Genomic DNA, 19757 nt, shown 5'->3' on the forward strand with positions numbered 1-19757 from the left:
CAGGCTAAGGCCCTAAGGCTGGAGGAACCAGGAACGTGAAGAGGAACAGCAGGTGAGAAGGAAGGGCCTTAGATGGAGGGAAGAACCCTTGCCAAATTCCAGAGGTAAAACTGTTTGTAGGACTGCGATATAGGAGTGACAATAACTACCCAATAGTTGCTGTCACAGCTAACTTTTAGTTATATAACTAAGTGCCTGGCCTGAGCATTCGGGTGTACCCTCAATGAGACAAGAATGCAGGAAGAGGTATAGGTCTGAATGGAGGGCCATCAGCAGGGGATGCTGTGTTTTAAGGTACTAGTGGGACCTCCAAGTGGAAATATCTAGCAGGAAGTGGCTACACGGGTCTTAAGTTCAAGAGAGAAGCCTGATCTAGAAATTCAGCTCGTAGATTGTAAAAGAAGCCATGAGAAGGATGAAACAACCCAAGGAGAGTGAGAAGGGATGTTGGTCCAGGACAGGACAGTTAGGGACAATGTAGGAATGAGAAGAATGCTAGACTGGGAGAGTGGGGTCACAGGAGCTTAAAGAAGAATGAGTTTCAAGAAGGAGATCAACAGCATTGAATGCTGCAGGGAAGTTTATATAGGATTGAAAAACAGGTTAGAAAAAAGAGGTCACGTTGATACTGCCAGGATTGTGTGTACTGATGGGGCCAATACCCAACAGGAGAAGAGAAGGTGATATTACTCTATCCAGAGAAATTAGGTAGCAGTCATGAGGCATATGGCCTGGGTGGGAGTGGTTAAAGTAGTTTAGTACAGGAGAAACTTGACCATATTGAAATGCCAGAGAAGAATAAAGGGGTGGGAGGAAAGATGTATTGAATGGTTAGCTGAAGATGTGGAGGAGAAAGGGGCCCCCTACAGGGGCTCCAGAGGAGAGAGGCATGGGACTGAGAGCACACTAGAGGCCCAGCCTTAGAGACCATGAGGGATGTCCTTCCCTCAAGACCACAGTAAAGAGGGAAAAAGTGGTGGCAGTGAGTTTTCAGGTAGGATGGCAGGAGACCGAGGGAGATCCTGTGATGACACAGGCTCTATTTTCTAAGTGGAGGAGGTCACAGTCTTTGCTGAAGGTGAGGGACAAGTCATGGGAGAACGACTTGAAGAGAATGTCTGAAGCTGTCACTCTGGAGAAGAGGAAATCATGGCTAGATGGATTGCCATGCACCTCTGGGGCCCGCCGAGGGGGCAGATGACTCATCTGTAGGGATACCATCCAGCAGGGCTATATATGACTTGTCCCAGCAGCCCTTGGCCACTCGGTTCCTGTAGAAGTAGAGAAAGGGGTAGGAGGACTGACTGAGTGAAGGGGGATTGGGCTTGGAGAAATGGAAGACAATGAGGCAAAGGAGCTGAAGATGTTGTTGAAAAGAATGGCCAAAGTGTTATCCAAGGGGCTTAGGATGAAGAAGGAAAGAGGTGAAGGGAGCAGGGGGCGATGGGGGAAATAGGGGTTGGGAAGGGATGATGGGCAGGAGTAGAGGGAGTGTCATGTGAAAAAGCTGAAGTATGTGGAATTGAGATTTCAGAGGTGCTTGATGATGAGGTCCAGCTGCAGCCAGGGTGAAGTACAATGAAAGGAAGTGAGAAGGTCGAGGCCTGAGAGGCAAAGTGATGGCAAGTAGGGAGGAGGAGACCATTGACAGTGATGAGGAGGGGTAAAAAGTGTCAGAGCTGGAGACAGCATAAGGTCAAAGGGGAAGGGGTTTACACGTGGGTGGAATGGCATCGGCGAGTGAGCATACGAGCCCCTCTCAACGTGAAGTTTCTCGAGTGTGGGGAAATGAGCTGCTAGCACTGCAGAGGGCTACAGGGTCATGGTGACGTCATGGGAACTCAGGTTCAAGGGAGCATTTGGCAAAGAGTTCCAAGGCATTAGGGGATGTGTTGCCCAGAGAACCAAGATTGGGTGGAAGGAAGAGGAAGAACAGAGCAGGGTGGGGTGAGAGTTTGGGAGCTCTTTCCAGGAAGGCAGAGGGGGCTGCTGGCTGGCTTCTGTCCCTTTGACACCTCCTGTCCCGGCCTAAGCCTTCTCTCCAAGCTCAGAGTCAACTCCCGCTGGAAACACAGGGACCAAGGCCCCTGCCTTCCTGCAAAGGGCTCCCTGTGCTCTACTGCCCTGCCTGAAAGGTGTTTGATTTTGGTACTTCTGGTCAGGTGCTGACCAAGTCTGACGTCAGGACCCAGAATTGCAAACAGATAAATGGATTTTGACTTGCAGAAAAATCACACATGCAATTTCCTGTTATCTGGTTTAACATAATTCCGTTTTATGAGTATGTCTCCTGTCTCTCTCCTTTTGCCTACCAAAGGCAAACTGGAAATCATGAGATGATTGCTTCTAAGATGCCTCAGAAGTCCATCATGACTGAGCTCTGGCACTCAGCATATTTGCTTCCCCTTTCTTGGCTGTTTTATCCCCATCATCTGTGATCAATCTCACTCTTCTCCCCAGGTTTTTCCATTTCTAATACCAAATTGGAATCGTCTTTTGTGAAAATGTCTGCACAGAAGGGACTGTATCATGTGGTTCTATAAATTCACTGACTATTTGATGTGCTCCAAGAGGGGAGGCACCGCTTGGAGGAAGACGAGGATTTGCTCCCTTTCACATGAGGCTGGGAGGCTTCACTGGCTCCTTCACTAACTCATTGTTCCCCTAGCCTGAGCTTCCTCTTCTCTTCCTTTGGCATGACTAACGCCTTGCATTAACAGACTTTGGTTTAAAATGTTACCTCCTCCAAGACATTTTCCTTGACCACACATCTTAGATCTTTGACGTTTCCCTTTTACTTTTCTTTCTTTGCACCCCATTCTTTTTATTTTTTCTTTTGAGACAGCGTCTTGCTCTGTGGCTGTCCAGACTGGAGTGCAGTGGTGCTATCACAGCTTACTGCAGCCTCGAACTCCTGGGCTCAAGCAATCCTCCCATTTTGGCACCACATTCTTTCGCTTTATAGCAATGATGCCCCTTGTAACTACCCATCTGTTCATTCAACAAGTCTTTTATTGGTTACTGTTCTAGACATTGGGGGCATATCAGCCAATAAAAGGCTGAAAATTTGTTCTTCTGGAGCTCTGGTTGGGCATTGGGCACAAGATGATTCACCACCCAGCCCCCCTCACTCCCACCCCCTAGAATGTAAGCCCCATGAAGGCAGGCATCCATTATGTATTTTTGATCACTGTGTACCCGGCACTTAGCACAGTCCCTGGAACACACAGAATACTCTGAGCTTAGCAAACATTTTGCATGGAAACCGTGCCAAATGCCACACTAAGCACTAAAGGTATAGCGTTGCCTGCCCCACGGCCCCTGCCCCTGGAGAACTCAGAGTCAGGTGGGTATGGAGATAATTCCAATACCAACGACGAGGGCAATGGAGAGGATGTAGACCTGATCACATGACTTGGGTGATAGCAGAAGGGGCAGCTCAGGCCTCTGGCTGGGAGCACTGGACGTTTCTTAGAGGTTGTTCAAATCTGGGAGTCAGCCTGGATTGCCCCGTCCTTCTCCCTCAGCTCTCCTTAGTCCCCTCCTGTTGACTCCTCCTCCCACATACCCAGAACCCTCTGCTCTCCACCCCGTCTCTCCCTGCCTGAGTTCAGCCCTTGCAACTCCTCATCTGGGTGCCAGCAGCAGCCTATGGTTCCCCTGGCTCTTCCTTCTATTTCACACTCTACAAAGGAGCACAAGATCACTCAGAAATAAAAATACGATGATTACCATCCCCTGCTCATTGATCTTTTACAGTTTCCCCAAATCCACAGACTAAAATGCTAACTCCTCAGCATGGCAGGACCCTTGCCTACCCCTCTCACCCCAGCCTGCTGTTTGGCCATCAGCGACCTTGAGATTTACACGGCACAGCAATGAGTGATCTGTAGGGAGGTGGAATAGTGCAGTGGCAAGAGCTCTGGGATCACAAAGCCCAGGATCTAAATCCTGGCTCTGATACTAAGGAACAGACCTTGGGCATGTGACTCATTTTCTCTGAGCCTTAGTTTTGTCATCTGTAAAATGGAAATGGCAATAATAACAAGGTTGTTGTGAGGATTAAATGAGCTTCTGTACACAAGATAATTGTCAAAATGTCCAGCATGCAGTGTGTAACCAGTGACTGGCCATATTTCCTCAGTGTTATTGTCGCTGCTGTTTGCAGAGCCCAGCCACCCCTCGCATGGCTCTAACGTGGCACCTGCCAAGAATCATCTTTCAGTGTTGGTGCAAGTGCGTTCCCATGTGCGACCTTCTTTCGAATCGCCCAGGCAGCCTTAGGAGCTCTTTCTGTCTCCCTCCCAGCCCCCTTGGACATTTCTGTTGTTATAGCAACGGGTGCTGCAATTTTGGGCATGTGTTTCCCACTGTTAATTGGTAAGTTCCTTGAGGACCGAGCCAATGTTTTTTGAAATGTCTATATCCCAGCCTTTCTAGTGAAGTGCAAGGCACAGAGAGGGGATTCAGTAAACTTTTGAGGCATGATGGGGGAGGATGGAGGAGAGGATGGAAGGAAAGCAGCAGGAAAGGAGAAATGGAGGACAAGAGCGTAGAGTCTAGAGAAGGGCTAGAAGCTCAGCGTAGTGGGAAGCTCAAGCGATGAAGAGAGAAGAGGCCAGAGAGATGGTTGGAGGGAGACCCTGAAGGCCTTGGCTGGATGAGTAATAAGTCATTTAAGCTCCATCCTGTGGGTTGTCAGCTCCCTCAGAGCCAGGGGTCACATCCCTTCCACTCTTTGTATCTCCAGAACCAAGCCCAGTGCCTTATGCATACTGAGTGCTCAGACCCGTTGCTGAATCAGCACAAACTCCTAGTGAGTGACCAGGACATCTTCGGTGCATTAGGAACACCCTGTGGGCATGTCCAGACCACCTGGATTGCCTCAGAACCACACCCCACTCTGCTTTTCTACTTCTGATTATGCGAAGGGCACCAAGAGGTGAGAGACCCATCTATATGTGCACCTATGGGGACTGATGTGTTTTTCTACACACGATTGCCACAAGTGGAATGGAGGTATGGCTGGATGAAGTGGGTGACATTCTTCCCTCCCCATCTCCTTCCTCCATAACACTGTCATGGGTTTGTCACCAGCCAAAGGAGGCTGGAAACAAAGGACATTGAGGTAGCCTCCAAGCTGTCTGCATTAGCCCCAAACTAAAGCTTACCGTTTGCAAAAGCTGTGTATTTAGAGGGTACATCTCACTGACAAATCACTTCCTGCCAAATTTTAATGCGGCAGCATCCTCTGCTGTTTGCCAGCCCAGCCTCCAGGGGCTAGAACAGGCTGGATCCCACTGGGACTTTTTGAGAAGAGGCAGCTGCTGCTTGTATCTAGCTCAACTTTGGCTCCCAGTGCCTGGAAAACCTTTAGAGGTATCATGGAAACTCAGCGAGCATCTTAGGAACGTGTTAGTGATATTCTTGGCCAAAGTTGGAATGTTTGGGCCTTCCAGTTTATGGGGAAAAGACAAGAAGTAGAGGCGTACTGAAAATAACAGACGAGAGGCTGAAAATAGCCATGTGCTTGGCATCTGACAAGAGGAAAGGTGGTATCCTAGAGGGGGTGGTCCGTGATGCTGCTCGGCTGCCCTTGGCCTCCTTTGAAATCTGCTTCTAAAACCACCTCTTCCGGGGGCTTAGCAGTGCCCACCACTGGAGTGAAGTTCTGAAGAAGGGGATGTGGCACTGCCTGCAGAGAGCAAGTCTTGGCCCTCTTCTCCCCAACTTGCTCTCAGACTTTATTTTTACTGAGGTTTTAGCCTCAACCTTATCTGCATGTCAGCTTTCTAAGCCCACCTGTTTCCTCTCTCAAGGATGTCTGACAAACTCTTTTCCATCCTGCAAACAAGTCTCAGTTTCAGACGTCACCTCCTCCAGGCAGACTCCCCTGATGCCCTCGAGCAAGATTCACTGCCCTTCCTTTGTATTTCCCTGTCTTCTAGCACTTGTTCTATGCTACTGAAAATGGACTACGAATTAGGTGAAGGCAGAGATTGTCTTGCTGTCCTTGTAGCCTCAGTGTCCTAAACACTGTCTGCAACACATCATAGGGCCTTGAACAAACAGATGAGCTCATTTCTAACGTGAGTGCCCTGGACTGTTGGGCACCCCCTGTGCGTAATCTCTACTGCCCTGCTCCTTCATGTCTGCAGGGTCCAGGTCCCAGCTTCTTCCGCCCCTGGGCCAGCCTCCCAGACTCAGCATTAAGCTGCCAGATTCCAGACTCCAGCAAGGAAGCAAGGAGACTTCCAGATTGATGCTAAAACTTGTTAGCAAATTGTATGTAATTTTATAATGTTTCTGGTAAGTGCTAATTGCCTGTTCCTTAAATATTTCTTGTTCTACTGGGAAGCAAAGAAATTGCAACTATGAATGCATTTCCCACAGCTGGTCGCCCCCATGGAGGGAGACTGGCTCAGAGTGCTCAGATATTGACAGATCAGGAGTCCCCTCCCCCACCCCCCGACCTGGGATTGTGACAAGCAGAACTGGAGGGATTTCTGGGAAGCAAATGCCCCAATTTCCCCACCAGGCTCATGCTTTCAATGAGGAAGAAAGGATGATACTGGAGTGCCACCTGCCTGCCCCTAAGGTTGTATCTCTCTGCTCAAATTGGGATACAGTGGGTATTGACGATGATGATGCAGCCAGATGTGCCTAAGGGATGGGTGGAAATGATGGATATGGGAGGTCTCTGCCCTTGGATGCCTTATGCCATCCTATGAGAAACCTGCACCACAGCTACCCCCCACCAACCCCTGCTCATTCCTGAGTCGAGGTGTCTATCCTGTGTGGAACTCCCCAGGAGCTGGAGTAACAGGAGGGCTAAAATGGAGGCAGAGGTAATTCTGAAGCTTCGGGCAATGATGTAGGTTGGAAGAAGAGCTGCAGGCCTTGGAGAGCAGAGAAGGGAGTAAGCTTCCAACTGAGCATTTACTAAATGCCGGGCCCTATGCTGGGTGCTTGACTATACTGAGTCCTCATGAGACCCTGGAAAGATAACCATTCATCAGCCCCTCTTCACAGGTTAGGAAATTCAGTCTCATTGATGAGGAGAGACTGGCACACTGGGAGTCAAAGGAAGATCCTGATTATAAGTTGGGTTTGCCCAACCCCAAATCCTACGGGGACAATAGAGAATGCGTGGGCTCTTGGCATCTGTGCACTAGGATGGTGGTAAAGTGGACCAAAAGGGAATTGAGAGCGTGCTGAGGAGGGTACCTGATTGTGACTAAGTAGATCCTCATTACAATTTAATTCTGCAAGCTTTTCTGAGCATGTGTCCTGTGCCAGGCACTGAATTAGGCTCTAAAGGACTGCAGAGATTTTTGTCTTGAATGGATTCATAGAAACCAGAACTTGGTGGAATTATTATTATGGAGAACTTTGGATGTCATATAGAAAACGTTATATTTTGGCCAGGCACGGTGGCTCACGCCTGTAATCCCAGCACTTTGGGAGGCTGAGGCGGGTGGATCACAAGGTCAGGAGATCGAGACCATCCTGGCTAACACGGTGAAACCCCGTCTCTACTAAAAAATACAAAAAAATTAGCCGGGCACGGTGGCGGGCGCCTGTAGTCCCAGCTACTCGGGAGGCTGAGGCAGGAGAATGGCAGGAAACTGGGAGGCGGAGTTTGCAGTGAGCTGAGATCGTGCCACCGCACTCCAGCCCGGGTGACAGAGCAAGACTCTGTCTCAAAAAAAAAAAAAAAAAAAAAAAAAAAAAAGAAAAGAAAACGTTATACTTTATCCTAAAATCAATGAGAAGTTGTCATTTTTTTTTTTTTTTTTTTAACTAGGAGAGAACTGTGCCAGATTTGGATTCTGGGAAGATCACTGCTCCATGTGGCAGATGGGTAGATGGGAGCGAGAGGACTAGAGCCAGTGATGCTGGTTGGGAAGACTCTGCTGCTATTCAAGTGAGAGGTGATGAGGGAGGGACTCAGCTCAGCAGTGAAAGAGAAGTGGGACGCGGAAAACTGACAGAATCTGGGAATGGAGTCAGAGGTGGGGAGAGGGAAAAGGAGGAGGCAGAGATGAGGCCTAGGGATGAGATGGATGGTGGTGCTGTTCGTGAAGATGGGGTACACAGGTGCAGGTCATGGGCGTGGGGGCAGAGATGGCGAGCTTGGTTTTGGATGGTGTTACGGACTGAACTTGTGTGTTCCCCCAACTCCCCCAAATTCCTGTATTGAGGCTCTTAGCCCCTAGTGTGACTGTATTTGAAGATGGGGCCTCTAAGGAAGTAATTAAGGTTAAATGAGGTCATAAGGGCAGGGCCCCGATCCGAGAGGATGGATGTCTAAGAAGAAACACCATAAGGCTCATTCTCTCATTCATTCTCTCTGTCTCTGTCTCTGTCTCTCTCTCTCTCTCTCTCTCTCCTGTGTGTGTATGCACCCAGGAAACCCCATGCAAGGCCATGGTGAGAAGAAGGTAGCTGTCTGCAAGCCAGGAAGAAAGCCCTCATCAGAAACCAAATTGGCCAAATCCTTAACCTTGAACTTCTAGCCTCTAGAACTGGGAGAAAATGGGGTGCTGTTCTGCCTTCTCTAGACACATGGCCTCCTATTCTTAAAACAGTACAACTGTTATCTTTAACCCAGGGGACATTGTGGTATGACAGTGTTAGTGTAGGAAAGATGGGCCGGTCTTCTGTTATGGGGTGAACTGTGTCCCCCAAAACAACGTGTTGAAGTTCTGACTCTGGTACCTATAAATGTGATCTTATTTGAAAACAGAATTGTTGCAAATGTAAACCACCCAGTCTTTTTTGTTTTTGTCCTTCCACCTTTGACTTTTTATTTGAGGGGCAAAGCCCATCATTCTCACACCCTCCTGGGGAGGAGCCCCCTCTACTATAAAAAGGTGGGTGGGTTGAGTCCCCGGCTCCCCCATGTGACTCCCTAACCCAGGGCATTTTGTTGTCAGCAGACTATACAGGTGGGTGGGTTTGAGACAGCTGAGAGGGAAGCCATAGCAAAATGTGTAACAGGAGGACTGAAATGCAAGTGGAGAACAGATGTGGAAGCCACCAGAGTTTGGGTTGAGGCTGAAACCATGGAAGTACACGTGATCGACTGCAGAAGGTTCTAGAAAGAGGACCGAAGGCTGAGGATAGACTCTGAGGGGCAGTGGGGAGCCATGGAGGAGCTGTGAAGGAGCAGCCAGAGAGGTAAAAGGAAACCAGGAGGTAGAGGTGAGAGGAGCCCAAGGAGCAAGATGGACAAGGATAGGGAGTCACATTGGGGAGCCGGGGACTCAACCCACCACCTATTTATAGTAGAGGGGGCTCCTCACCAGGAGGGTGTGAGAATGATGGGCTTCACCCTTCAAATAAAAAGTCAAAGGTGGAAGGGACAAAAACAAAAAAGTGGCCCACCCAATTTAGCTCCTTGAGTTTTCACTGGGCCAGGTTCCAACACACTGTGAGGCCTCCAGGCTCCCGCGAGCCTGATTCTGCCTCCTGCCACTTCTGGCTCCACGCCCTGCACTGAGGCCTTACAAAGCCACCTCATTTCTCTGCCAGTCTGGGGAGGGAGGGCCCTAGGTGGGGAGTGCTGGTGTAAGGCAGGGACCTAAACCCAGGGCCTATCAGAGCACCTGGAGGCAGATCCAAGTGCCTGGCCTGGAGGACAGGAAATGTGGAAGGTTTGGCTGGAGAGAAACTTTGGTGACACCCCCAGGGGCAGGCACCATCTCTATGCCAGGCAATGTGCAAGGAGCTTTGAGATCTCATTTCACTCTCATAACAATGCTCTCAGATCGGCATTATTATTTCCATTGTACAAGTTGGCGAACTGAGGCTCAGAGAGACCACAAGACTCAAGGTTACACAGCTGGGACCACACTGGGATTTCCTAGGTCTGGTGCAATTTCAGAGTCTGTGCTATTTTCTAGAATGCATTGCCTCTGTGCAGAGAACCTGACGTAGTCCCTGTGAGTTTGCCATGTCTCTAAACACCCAGACTCTCCTTCCTAATTTGTCACGGCTCCAAGAAGTCCTGCTGACACCTAGTCCATGAGCAGCATTCACATAGCGTATGCTTTATACCACATCCAGGCTGCTAGCTATTATAATCACAGCACCCAGCAAAATATTGGGCACATAACAAAAGCTTACCCAATACTGGCTGAGTGAAATGGACAAATGAACTTGTGAACAAACTCCCCAACCTCCGGTGACATGGAATCCAGGCTCATGATACTTGGTCTATTTGACTGGGGCAAAGCTTTGGCTTCTATAAAGATTTTATAAGGAATTGAAATTATGTAACCTTGGGAGACTTCTGGTGCAAGGGGAAAATCCATGGGCTTCTGAAGCCAGGGAGACATGGGCTCAAATCCCAGCTCTGCTACTTTCCACACTTGTGTGTGACCTCAGGCAGATTACTTCACTCCTCTGAGTCTCAGATTCTTCATCTATAAAATAGCAGCCATTGTATCATTGGAAGCAATGAATGAGAGGAAGTAATGTCTTTCAAATCAGTGGTTAGCTATGAATCCTCTCTTAAAAGAAGGCTTACAAAGAGCAAAAGAGAAGAAAGGAGAAGAAACAGAGGAAGGGTGGTCAGAACCCTCCATCCTGGGCATGCCCTATCCCACCATGGAGGTCCCCGGAGGGTACCCCAGGTCTTTGCAGGACACTGTGAAAATCCTGAGATAATGAACATAAAGCTCTGGCACATAGCAGGCTTTCAACAACTGGTATGTCCCTTTCTTTTCCAACAAAATCACACCAAATGCATCTAATTCCTCTCTCCCACATGAAAGCCCTTCAAATATCTGGACACAGCTCTCAAATCTCCCAAGTCCACTTCCTCCCCCGAATAAACATTCGGGGGCCATCAACATTTCTTACAGGAATTGTCTTAAATCCCCTCCTTATCTATCCCAAGCTGAGGTCCCACATCTAAGCTCAATTCTCTGGTGCCTGCTCAGGGCAGGATAAGGCACAACTAACTTCCTGGGATAAATTCCAGTAGCTAATTGTTTTTTAAGTCTTAAATCATGACTTGATATTTATTCCCACTTTATCTTATCCTACTAATTTAGTCAACAGCTCTACCTCACCCAGATCTTTCTGCACTCTGGTTGCTGACTGGTATTGTCATCCCTTTCAAGTTCATGCTGTTTACATCTTATTCAAACCATTGGCAAAATATGGACAGATTAAGGACATGAGGATGACATGGAATCATTTCTCCCTGCTTTTGGGAACATTCACTGCTGAACATCCATAGAATTTGTGAAATGGGGGAAAACTTAGAAAGTCTGCATCCATCTCCATTCCCCTTTTCAAAGTAGTGAGGGACAGGGCTTGGACCTGAATCAAGGTCTCCTGATAGATTTGTCTGGTGCTCCTCTCATAGCCCCACAGCTGCTTATGTGTAACTTTATGCACCAGAACAGCCCACTCATTGAACTACCTGTGTACTGGCTCATTAGTTACTCACTAATTGCTTTGCAATTTGCAACATTTCTTATGTTCACACTTCTTAATCTAACCATCTTCACAGGACCCTCATGACCTAGGTTGTATTATTATCTCTGTTTCACAGATGAAGAAACAGATCTTGAGAAAGGTTCCATGACCTGCCATGGAGCTAGAAAGTGACAGAACCAGGATCTGCACTCAGAGTCTGTCACCCCACAAGTATTTTCTGTCTGTTGTTCTGCCTTCCCTAGACACATGGCCTCCTATTCTTAAAAAATCTCAGTATAGCTGTCATCTTTACCCCAGGAGACATCATTGTATGACAGTGTTAGTGCAGTACGGGCTAGCCTCCTGTTATGGGGTGAACTGTGTTCCCCAAAAAGACGTGCTGAAGCTCGGACTTCTAGTACTTATAAATGTGATCTTATTTGGAAACAGAGTTGCTGCAAATGTAATCAAGTTAAGATGAGGCCATACTGGAGTAGGGAGGGCCCTTAGTCTAATATGCTGGTGTCCTTATAAGAAGAGGATAGAGAGACACACAGGAAGGTGTGTGATGACAAAGGCAGACTGGAGTGATGCAGCTACAGCCAAGGAACAGCCAGGACTCACAGCCACCACCAGAAGCTAGGAAGATGCAGGGGAGGATTCTACCCAGAGTGGGGGCATGGCCCTGCTGAGCCTTGATGTCAGACTTCCAGGCTCCAGAATGTGAGAGAATAAATGTCCACTGTGTGAAGCCAGCCAGCCCAAGAATACGAATACACCTCCTGGGTACCTGTACCCAGTTTCGAAACAGAGTACAGGTCCTGGAGCAGGAAGAACCTATGGTACACTGGGGGTATGGTGTGTGAGCCACACACTGAAGGGACACCTTCTTCCTGCTCCCTGGGCCCCTGTCTCCCTAGTAGCCACCTAGTCATTTTGAGGACTTTAGGCTCACTTTTGTGACAAAGCCCTTTCCTGATCCCCTTTCAGACGTTCCTGAAAAGATGTCTGCTCCCTTCTCTGTGCTCCCACTGGCACTGTCCAGGCAGCTCTTTTGCACGCCACTTCATTGCTTTCCTCTCCATCTCACCACTAGAGCACAAGTCCCTTGAGATGACGCCTAGACTTGATGTGTCTGTCCCCCTTGCGCTGGTCTAGCATCTGGTGCCTAAGAGGCGCTTAACAGTAGGGATTGGCATTAGCTGTTCTCGGCCAAAGGGGGTTTGGAAGTCTCAGAAGGGTGATGTTGAGGGTATCTCCTGGGCCCCAGGGTTTGCAGTTCCCTTAATGCCTATTCTAGGCAAGAGATGAAGACTCTTGTCTGCATCTTTCTCAGGCCACCAACAGTGGTGTTTATCTGTTCCTAGCCCTATGCACAGAGTCACTCACTCATCACATGCAACCAAATAGGGTAGCTTGGGAAGCTATTGTCCTCTCTAAAGATTTTAAAAATAAGCGAGGCCTCTTAAAAGTCTACATGAACCAGGTATGAATTGGGGATGGAACTGAGGTGTGCATCTGATGCTGGGTGCCTAGCATTTTAAGTGTTTTATCCCAGATAATCCTCAAAACAACCAGAAGGCCCTCAGAACAAAGAGGCGGCTGGGGCTCAGAGAAGTGGAATAACATGCCTAAGGGGGAGGAAGCTAGTGCAGGGGAGCACCAGGATCCCATGGCCGGGCGCAGTGGCTCACGCCTGTAATCCCAGCACGTTGGGAGGCTGAGGCAGGTGGGTCATTTGAGGTCAGGAGTTCGAGATCAGCTTGGCCAACATGGTGAGACCCCGTCTCTACTAAAAATACAAAAATTAGCCGGGCATGTTGGTGTGTGCCTGTAGTCCCAGCTACTCGGGAGGCTGAGGCAGGAGAATCATTTAAACCCGGGAGGTGGAGGTTGTAGTGAGCTGAGATCGTGCCATGGCACTCCAGTCTGGGCAACACAGTGAGATCTTCAAAAAAAAAAAAAAAAAAAAAAATTCTGACTCCAAATCCAGACCCCAAGTCTCCAACTCCCAGGACACAGTTCATCTGGCTTTTGCCAAAAGCAGTTACCTTCATAAGAAGCCTTGAATCCCAGGGAGCTGCCACTGCCATCAGTCTGGAAGAGGAGCCACATTTGATGATTGGTGCTGACAATGAGATCCGGGACCGATGTACCTGTCAGGCTGGCAGGAGAGAGATATTTAGAGGTGTGCTCTCCACTGCGACACCCGAATAGAATGATTGCCTGACTGACGATATTTAAAGGACTATCCAGGATCCAGGCCCCACTGTGTTTCTCACATTGGAGCCCAGCAGCATGCTCTCCATGTGCTGGGAAGACTCATCCTGTCTTCCACTTGGCCATGGGTAGAATCTCATGGGTTGAATCTCAACTTTGGCTCCCTAGCCCTGACCCCTGGGCTCACAAGGGAGATCTGTGTCCTTACTTGCTCAGGGACAGGGATAGTTGGAGCCAAATCCAATCAAGGGGGTGTCCGTATTCTTGCAACTTTTGATCTCTTGTGTGACCTGTATTGCAGAAAAGACTGCCCCCACCCCGACCTCCTTGCTGTCTTTATGTGGATTTCCCCTCCCAGAAACCCATTTCCCCAGGTGGAACCCAAGCCATTCTTTCAATGAGACATCTCCTTCCATTCCAGGATAAGGAACAAGGCTTAGAGTACAGTCATCATCTGAGGGCCACATTCTTATTGAAGAAGAGGGTTTAAGCATGGGTGTGGGGGTGGGGGAGATTCAATTCAGAATCCCAACCCCAAGCACCTACCCATGTAAGATACTGTGCTTATCAATTTCCTACCCATTATCTCATTTAATGGCCCTGTTGCCAGGAAGGTAGGGGTTGTCAGCCCATAGTACAGATGAGAATATGGAAGTGCAGAATGGGCAGTGGCTTCCCCAAGGTCAACCTGATACAGTGGCAGAGCCAGGAGTCCCCTGTGCAGGCTGGGATTTCCAGAAGAAATCCAACTTCATTCTTTTGTTGAGATCAGACAAATTATCAGCACAGATGGAGGCAGAGGGTTGTGGAGTGGGCAACTGAACAAATGAGTCCTATTCTCTGCTTCACCCAGGGTCTCAGAGCTTGGGAGGCTGTCGAGTCAGCTGCAGAGAGGTTGTCGTACCATGGGGGATATGGAAGTGGAGCTGGGATAGAGCACATGGGATCCAACAGCCTGGTGTGTGTGATGTCCCTGAGCCTGGGCTCTGACAAGCTGAGTAAGGATTGTGGCCAGGCCAGTGCTGGCTCCTGACTCTGTGGTGCTGATGAACAAGGGAAAAGGCTGGGACCCCTGCTTTTCCTCTGTTTGACCCAATTACAACACCAGGCTCTGAGTCTACCATTCATTTGCTGTGGGACCTTGGGCAAGTGGTTCAGCCTCTCTGTGCTTTTTCACTCTATGTTAAATGAGGGGATTGTATGGTATGATCCTCAATAGCCCTTTCAAAAGCTCTGCTATTCTAAGGTTGTCTCTATGTCAAAGCACATTGGGATTGTGGGAGGAAAGAGAGCTAGGATCCTAGTCTTTTGGGCACAAAGAGCTGAGGCACCATATGGGTCAGTAAACTAGGGCAGAAAATGAGTGACAGGGATGCACCAAGTGAGGGGGAGAGGTAAGTGTGATGGTGAATTTTATGTGTCAACTTGACTAGGCCACAGGGTACCCAGCTATTTGGTCAAACATTATTCTGGGTGTTTCTGTGAGAGTACGTTTGAATGAGATGAACACTGAAATCGACAGACTGAGTAAAGCAGACTGCCCTCTCCAAAGTGGGTGGACCTCATCCAATCAGTTGAAGGGCCAAACAGAACAAAAAGATGGACCCTCCTCTGAATAAGAGAATTCCTCCTGTCCAATTGGCTTTAAACTGAGACATCAGCTTGTTTCTGGCTTTTGAACTTGAACTGTAACATCAGCTCTTCCTGGATCTTGAACCTACTGGCATTTGAACTGTGACTACATTATTGACTATCCTGGGTCTCTAGCTTCTTAACTCACCTGGAAGATCTTGGGACCTGTCAGTCTCCCAAAATCACATGAGACAATTCCTTACAACAAATTATCTGTCTATCTATTTGCTATTTGTCTGTCTGTCTGTCTGTCTGTCTATCTATCTATCATCTATCAATCATCTATCATCTATTTATCACCTATCTGTGTATCATCTATCACCTATCAATCAATTGTCTATCTATCATCTATTTACTATCTATCTGTCATCTATCTATCTATCTCTATCTCCTATTGTTCTGTTTCTCTGGAGAACCCTCACTAATACAGCGAATTATGCATGGAGGAGAATGCCCTGTGGGCTCACGTTCCACTCCTTTGTCTGGAGAAATCCCAAGTCCCAGACATGTCACCTGATTCAGTGGGTACCATCGGATAGGATGAGTCATGTAACTGCCTGTATAGCATCATCTCCAGGTAGGTGTAGGGAAGTTGCGAAAAACACCCAGAAAAGAACAGTCTCTGGACAAGCCAGCTGTTACTAAATGGCCATTTCTCATTCAGCATTAGAACCAGAAGGAGATATCCTGGAGCTAGCCTTGCTGGGAAGGAGTGTGGCATGGGACGTTGTCCTTGGCTGAAATCAAAAGACATGAACTTGAGTGCTGGTTCTGCTATCAACCTTTTCTGAAACCTTTGGGTCTCAGTCTCCCCATCGGTTAAAAGAGAATAATAACACCAGGGCTTAAGCGAGATAATTGATGCAAAAGTTTCCATCCCAGTGCCTGGGAGCATGGTAGGTGTTTAATGTTGGTGACTCTCCACCTCCTTCCTGGAAGGGAGATGGATGTGGTCAGGGTGTTTGTCTCTGAAGCTAAGCCACATATCCTGAACAGAAGCATTTCCTGACTTTTTTTTTTCCTTTTTTAGACAGGATCTCACTCTGTCACCCAGGCTAGAGTGCAGTGGCATGCTCTCAGCTCACTGCAGCCTCAACCTCCCAGGCTCAAGCTATCCCTCCTGCCTCAGCCTCCTGAGTAGCTGGGACTATACAGGCATGCACCACCACATCCAGCTAATTTTTGTATTTTTTGTAGAAATGGGTTTTCACCATGTTGCCCAGGCTGGTTTCGACCTCCTGAACTCAGGCAATCTGTCCGCCTTGGCCTCCCAAAGTGCTGGGATTACATCAATGCACCACCACGCTTGGCCTTTTTCCTGGTTTTCAAGTCAGGCTATTGGTGGTGGGTAAAAGAGAAGCTAAATGGCCCCCAAGAGCACAGACTCAACATAGTAGAATCCCATGACAGCTTGATATTCTCCTCTCCCTTGTCTAGAACACGTCACACTGGTCTTTTTTGGCGCAGGAATTGTGGCCGCTATGTCTATATGGTCCTGATTCTCTGAAACCATCCATTTCCCAGGGAGTTCTGAGCATGCAGAAAGGTTAGCAACTCATTTCCATTATCTCCGTCTGAGGTCAGGCTGCCATGGCTGGATGTGGCCTGGAGTAAAAACTGTCAGGGTGGCAGAATCAGGGTCTGCATGGAAGCACCCAGCCAGTGGAAGGCTCCAGGTTCATCCACAAAACCTCCATGTCCCCTGCCCGCTAACAGACTGCTCATTCTGTTCACATTTCATATGAATTCAGTGAGAAGGTGCCCAGTGCTCTTTTCCCCTTGGTGGAGGGATTATTGCTGAAACTAGGAATATTGCAGGACACTGTCTTTGCTGTAGTATGGTCTAGGGACCAGGCAGGACTCCACAAACCCCACCCCGCCAACCACAGCCACCGTCCCACCTTCCAAACAACACGCCCCACTGCACTTACATGTAGAGAACTGTCTTCTGGTCCCCATCCTGACCACCATCACCGACCGTCAGGGTGTCATAGCCCCTCTCCAAATCAAACTCCTCAAAGGCGAGCTTGATCACCTGGGGAGGGAACACAGGGTTAGAAGCAGGCAGGGGCTGTGAGGAAGCCTTCCAAAGCCTTGAGGGGAGGAAGGATTTTCTGTGTTATGTCCCAATGCTCAGAGTCACTGGTGACACCATCCTAAACAAACTGACCATTTCTGTCCCACTTTAATGAGTGTGAACTATTTCTCCCCAGGCCATGCCGTCTCCAGGGCCCCCTGATGTTTCTGAAGATGTTCGTGGCACATCTGGCTAATTCTGGTGGCTCTCACAGCAACCGGGCACATCTGGCTGACAGCGAGATGATTAGACTCTTTCTTCATGCCTTAATGCATAGAAATCCCCAGGGGCTTGTTGGCAATTTTTCAGGCCACATGTGGAATCTCAGCTCTCTTGCCCCCAGGGACCTGCAGAAGTTTCTCTCATCTTCTCCTCTGCCTGCTTTTCTCCATCCTTTTTGTTTATTTGTTGAATAAATGAATGTTCTCAGAAAGAGATTTCAACAAGATTCCTCCCTCTTGTTTTAATCCTGCCTTCCACAAATATTTACTAAGCACTCCCCATACGGCAGGCTGGGCGGTGGGTTTCCACAGTGAGCACGACATGGTCCCTGCCCTCGGTAAGAAGGGGAGATAGAAATGCAAACTGATAACCACAGCACTGGGGTGGGATGGATGCTACAGGGGGCTGTGGGAGCGAAGAAGACCCTAGGCTCACCCTGCTGGAGTCAGGAGCAGGCGCTACTGGAGATGGGGGTGTCTCAGGAAATTCTAAAGGCTACTGACGACCCCATCAGGCCAAAGGGGGATGCTTGGAGAGGGAGGGAGGGGGATGCTCTGGGAAGGAGTCAGGTGCACAGGGCCTGAGCTATGGCAGTGATAAAACATTCCAGAACAAATTATTCAATGTCTGTTGCTGGCAGATCTACAAACTGAACATACCTGCTAGCTGCCTGGCTCTGGGGGGTAATGTGACTGGGCCTGCAGTGCAAGAAGGTGACTTGGGAAGGTCTGGAATTTGAAAAGTTTCCCTGGAGCTTGGTTCAAAAGGTCTCATACCTCTACCTTCCAAAATTAGAATTTATCCCAGGGGAGGAGCAGTAGAGTTTTAAATAGTGGGTGACAGGGACACATAAGTGTTTGAGAAAATGTCAGTGTGGCAGTATGTGTGGAACTGATCGGCAGGAGTGAGGCTGGTGGTGAGGACGGTTGCAGGCTTTTGTGGTAGTGCAGGTGAACGATGGAAGAGTAGCAGTGTGGACGGAGAAGAGGGAAGGTCCTAGTGATATTTAGGGCTTTGCGACAGGATGCATGTGGCGCTGAGGGGAGGGAAAGATCTAGGATAAGTTGCAGGTTTCTGGCTTGTGCAATTGTTTGGGTGGGGGATGGTGCCATTCATAAGGACAGGACACACACAGGCACCCACTTCTGATGTCTAATCTGTATCTCTTTTTGTCTGTTTCAATCTGATGATGATCTTCATTCCCTCAACAGGGAGACTGAAGTTGCTCCTTTGCTTTCTTTTCTACAACTCGAGGAGTATATAATTTCCGTGGATATTTTTTCCTAGTTGTGGCTGACGCCTTCTGCAGGTTTCCTCCATCCAAACCAAACAGTCCAGCACCCACATCCTGCCAGGGACCCTGCAGAGCCTTACCCCAAGGTGCTTTCTCAGGTACACCAGAGGCAAACTGACACTTCCCTCATTCATAAGCCTGGGTAGTGTCTACGCAGGGCCCCTCTGCAGTGGCCTAAGTCACAGAAAGATGCATCTCTGGATAATAGTATCTGTGAGCACGTCAGTGGGTCTACAGATAGACACAGAAGAGGAAGGAAGGAATTGCTTTTGACTGGGAGAAAGGTTAAAGGAGGCTTCTTGGAGGAAATGAGACCCAGGCTGAGTTTGGAAGATGAACTGGAGTTCAACCAATGGATATGGAAGGGAAAGCAACCCAGGCAGAGGGAAGGGCAGGGGTGTGGAACAAGATGACTTGTCCAGAGAGGTCTAACTACTGAGTAGTTGTTTAAATGAGGGGGTGGTGGAGGGTGGTGATAGGAGAGAAATAGGAGGAGTCAGATTATGAGAGGCTGCTGGTAATGCTAAGAATTTTGGGCTTTGTCTTAAGTCAATGGGGAGTTATGGAAGGGTTGGCAGTAAAGGCATGACATGAGATTTTTGTTCTAGGAGCAGGAGCATTGAGGGAGAGTTGAAAGCCAGGAGCCCAATTCGTAGCAAGGTCTAGGTGAGGTGGGATGTGGACCTGTAGGAAGTTCTAGGTGAGGTGGGATGTGGGCCTGCAGCAAGGTCTAGGTGAGGCGGGATGTGAGCCTGTAGCAAGGTATAGGTGAGGCGGGATGTGAGCCTGCAGCAAGGTCTAGGTGAGGTGGGATGTGAGCCTGTAGCAATCAGTGTTTGGAGCAAGTTATTAAAGAGGAGATGGGATTTGTCAATAGTA

General features: G+C 48.6%; 1 protein-coding gene across 13 annotated transcripts in view; it reads right to left on the minus strand.

Annotated features, from left to right (window-relative positions):
• CSMD2 (CUB and Sushi multiple domains 2) overlaps positions 1-19757 on the minus strand; it is a 675146-nt gene that overhangs the window by 292066 nt on the left and 363323 nt on the right. For 12 of the 13 annotated variants that reach the window (XM_030823365.1, XM_030823367.1, XM_030823370.1 and 9 more), the window contains 2 exons: positions 17217-17320; positions 13485-13597 (listed from right to left, as the gene is read on the minus strand). The exons of the other annotated variant lie outside the window; for it this stretch is intronic. In XM_030823365.1, coding sequence (XP_030679225.1) covers positions 13485-13597; positions 17217-17320 — 217 coding nt within the window. The remainder of the gene's footprint in view (positions 1-13484; positions 13598-17216; positions 17321-19757) is intronic. 13 annotated transcript variants of the gene reach the window in all.

Source organism: Nomascus leucogenys, chromosome 12, assembly GCF_006542625.1.
Source record: "Nomascus leucogenys isolate Asia chromosome 12, Asia_NLE_v1, whole genome shotgun sequence".
Lineage (NCBI taxonomy): Eukaryota > Metazoa > Chordata > Mammalia > Primates > Hylobatidae > Nomascus > Nomascus leucogenys.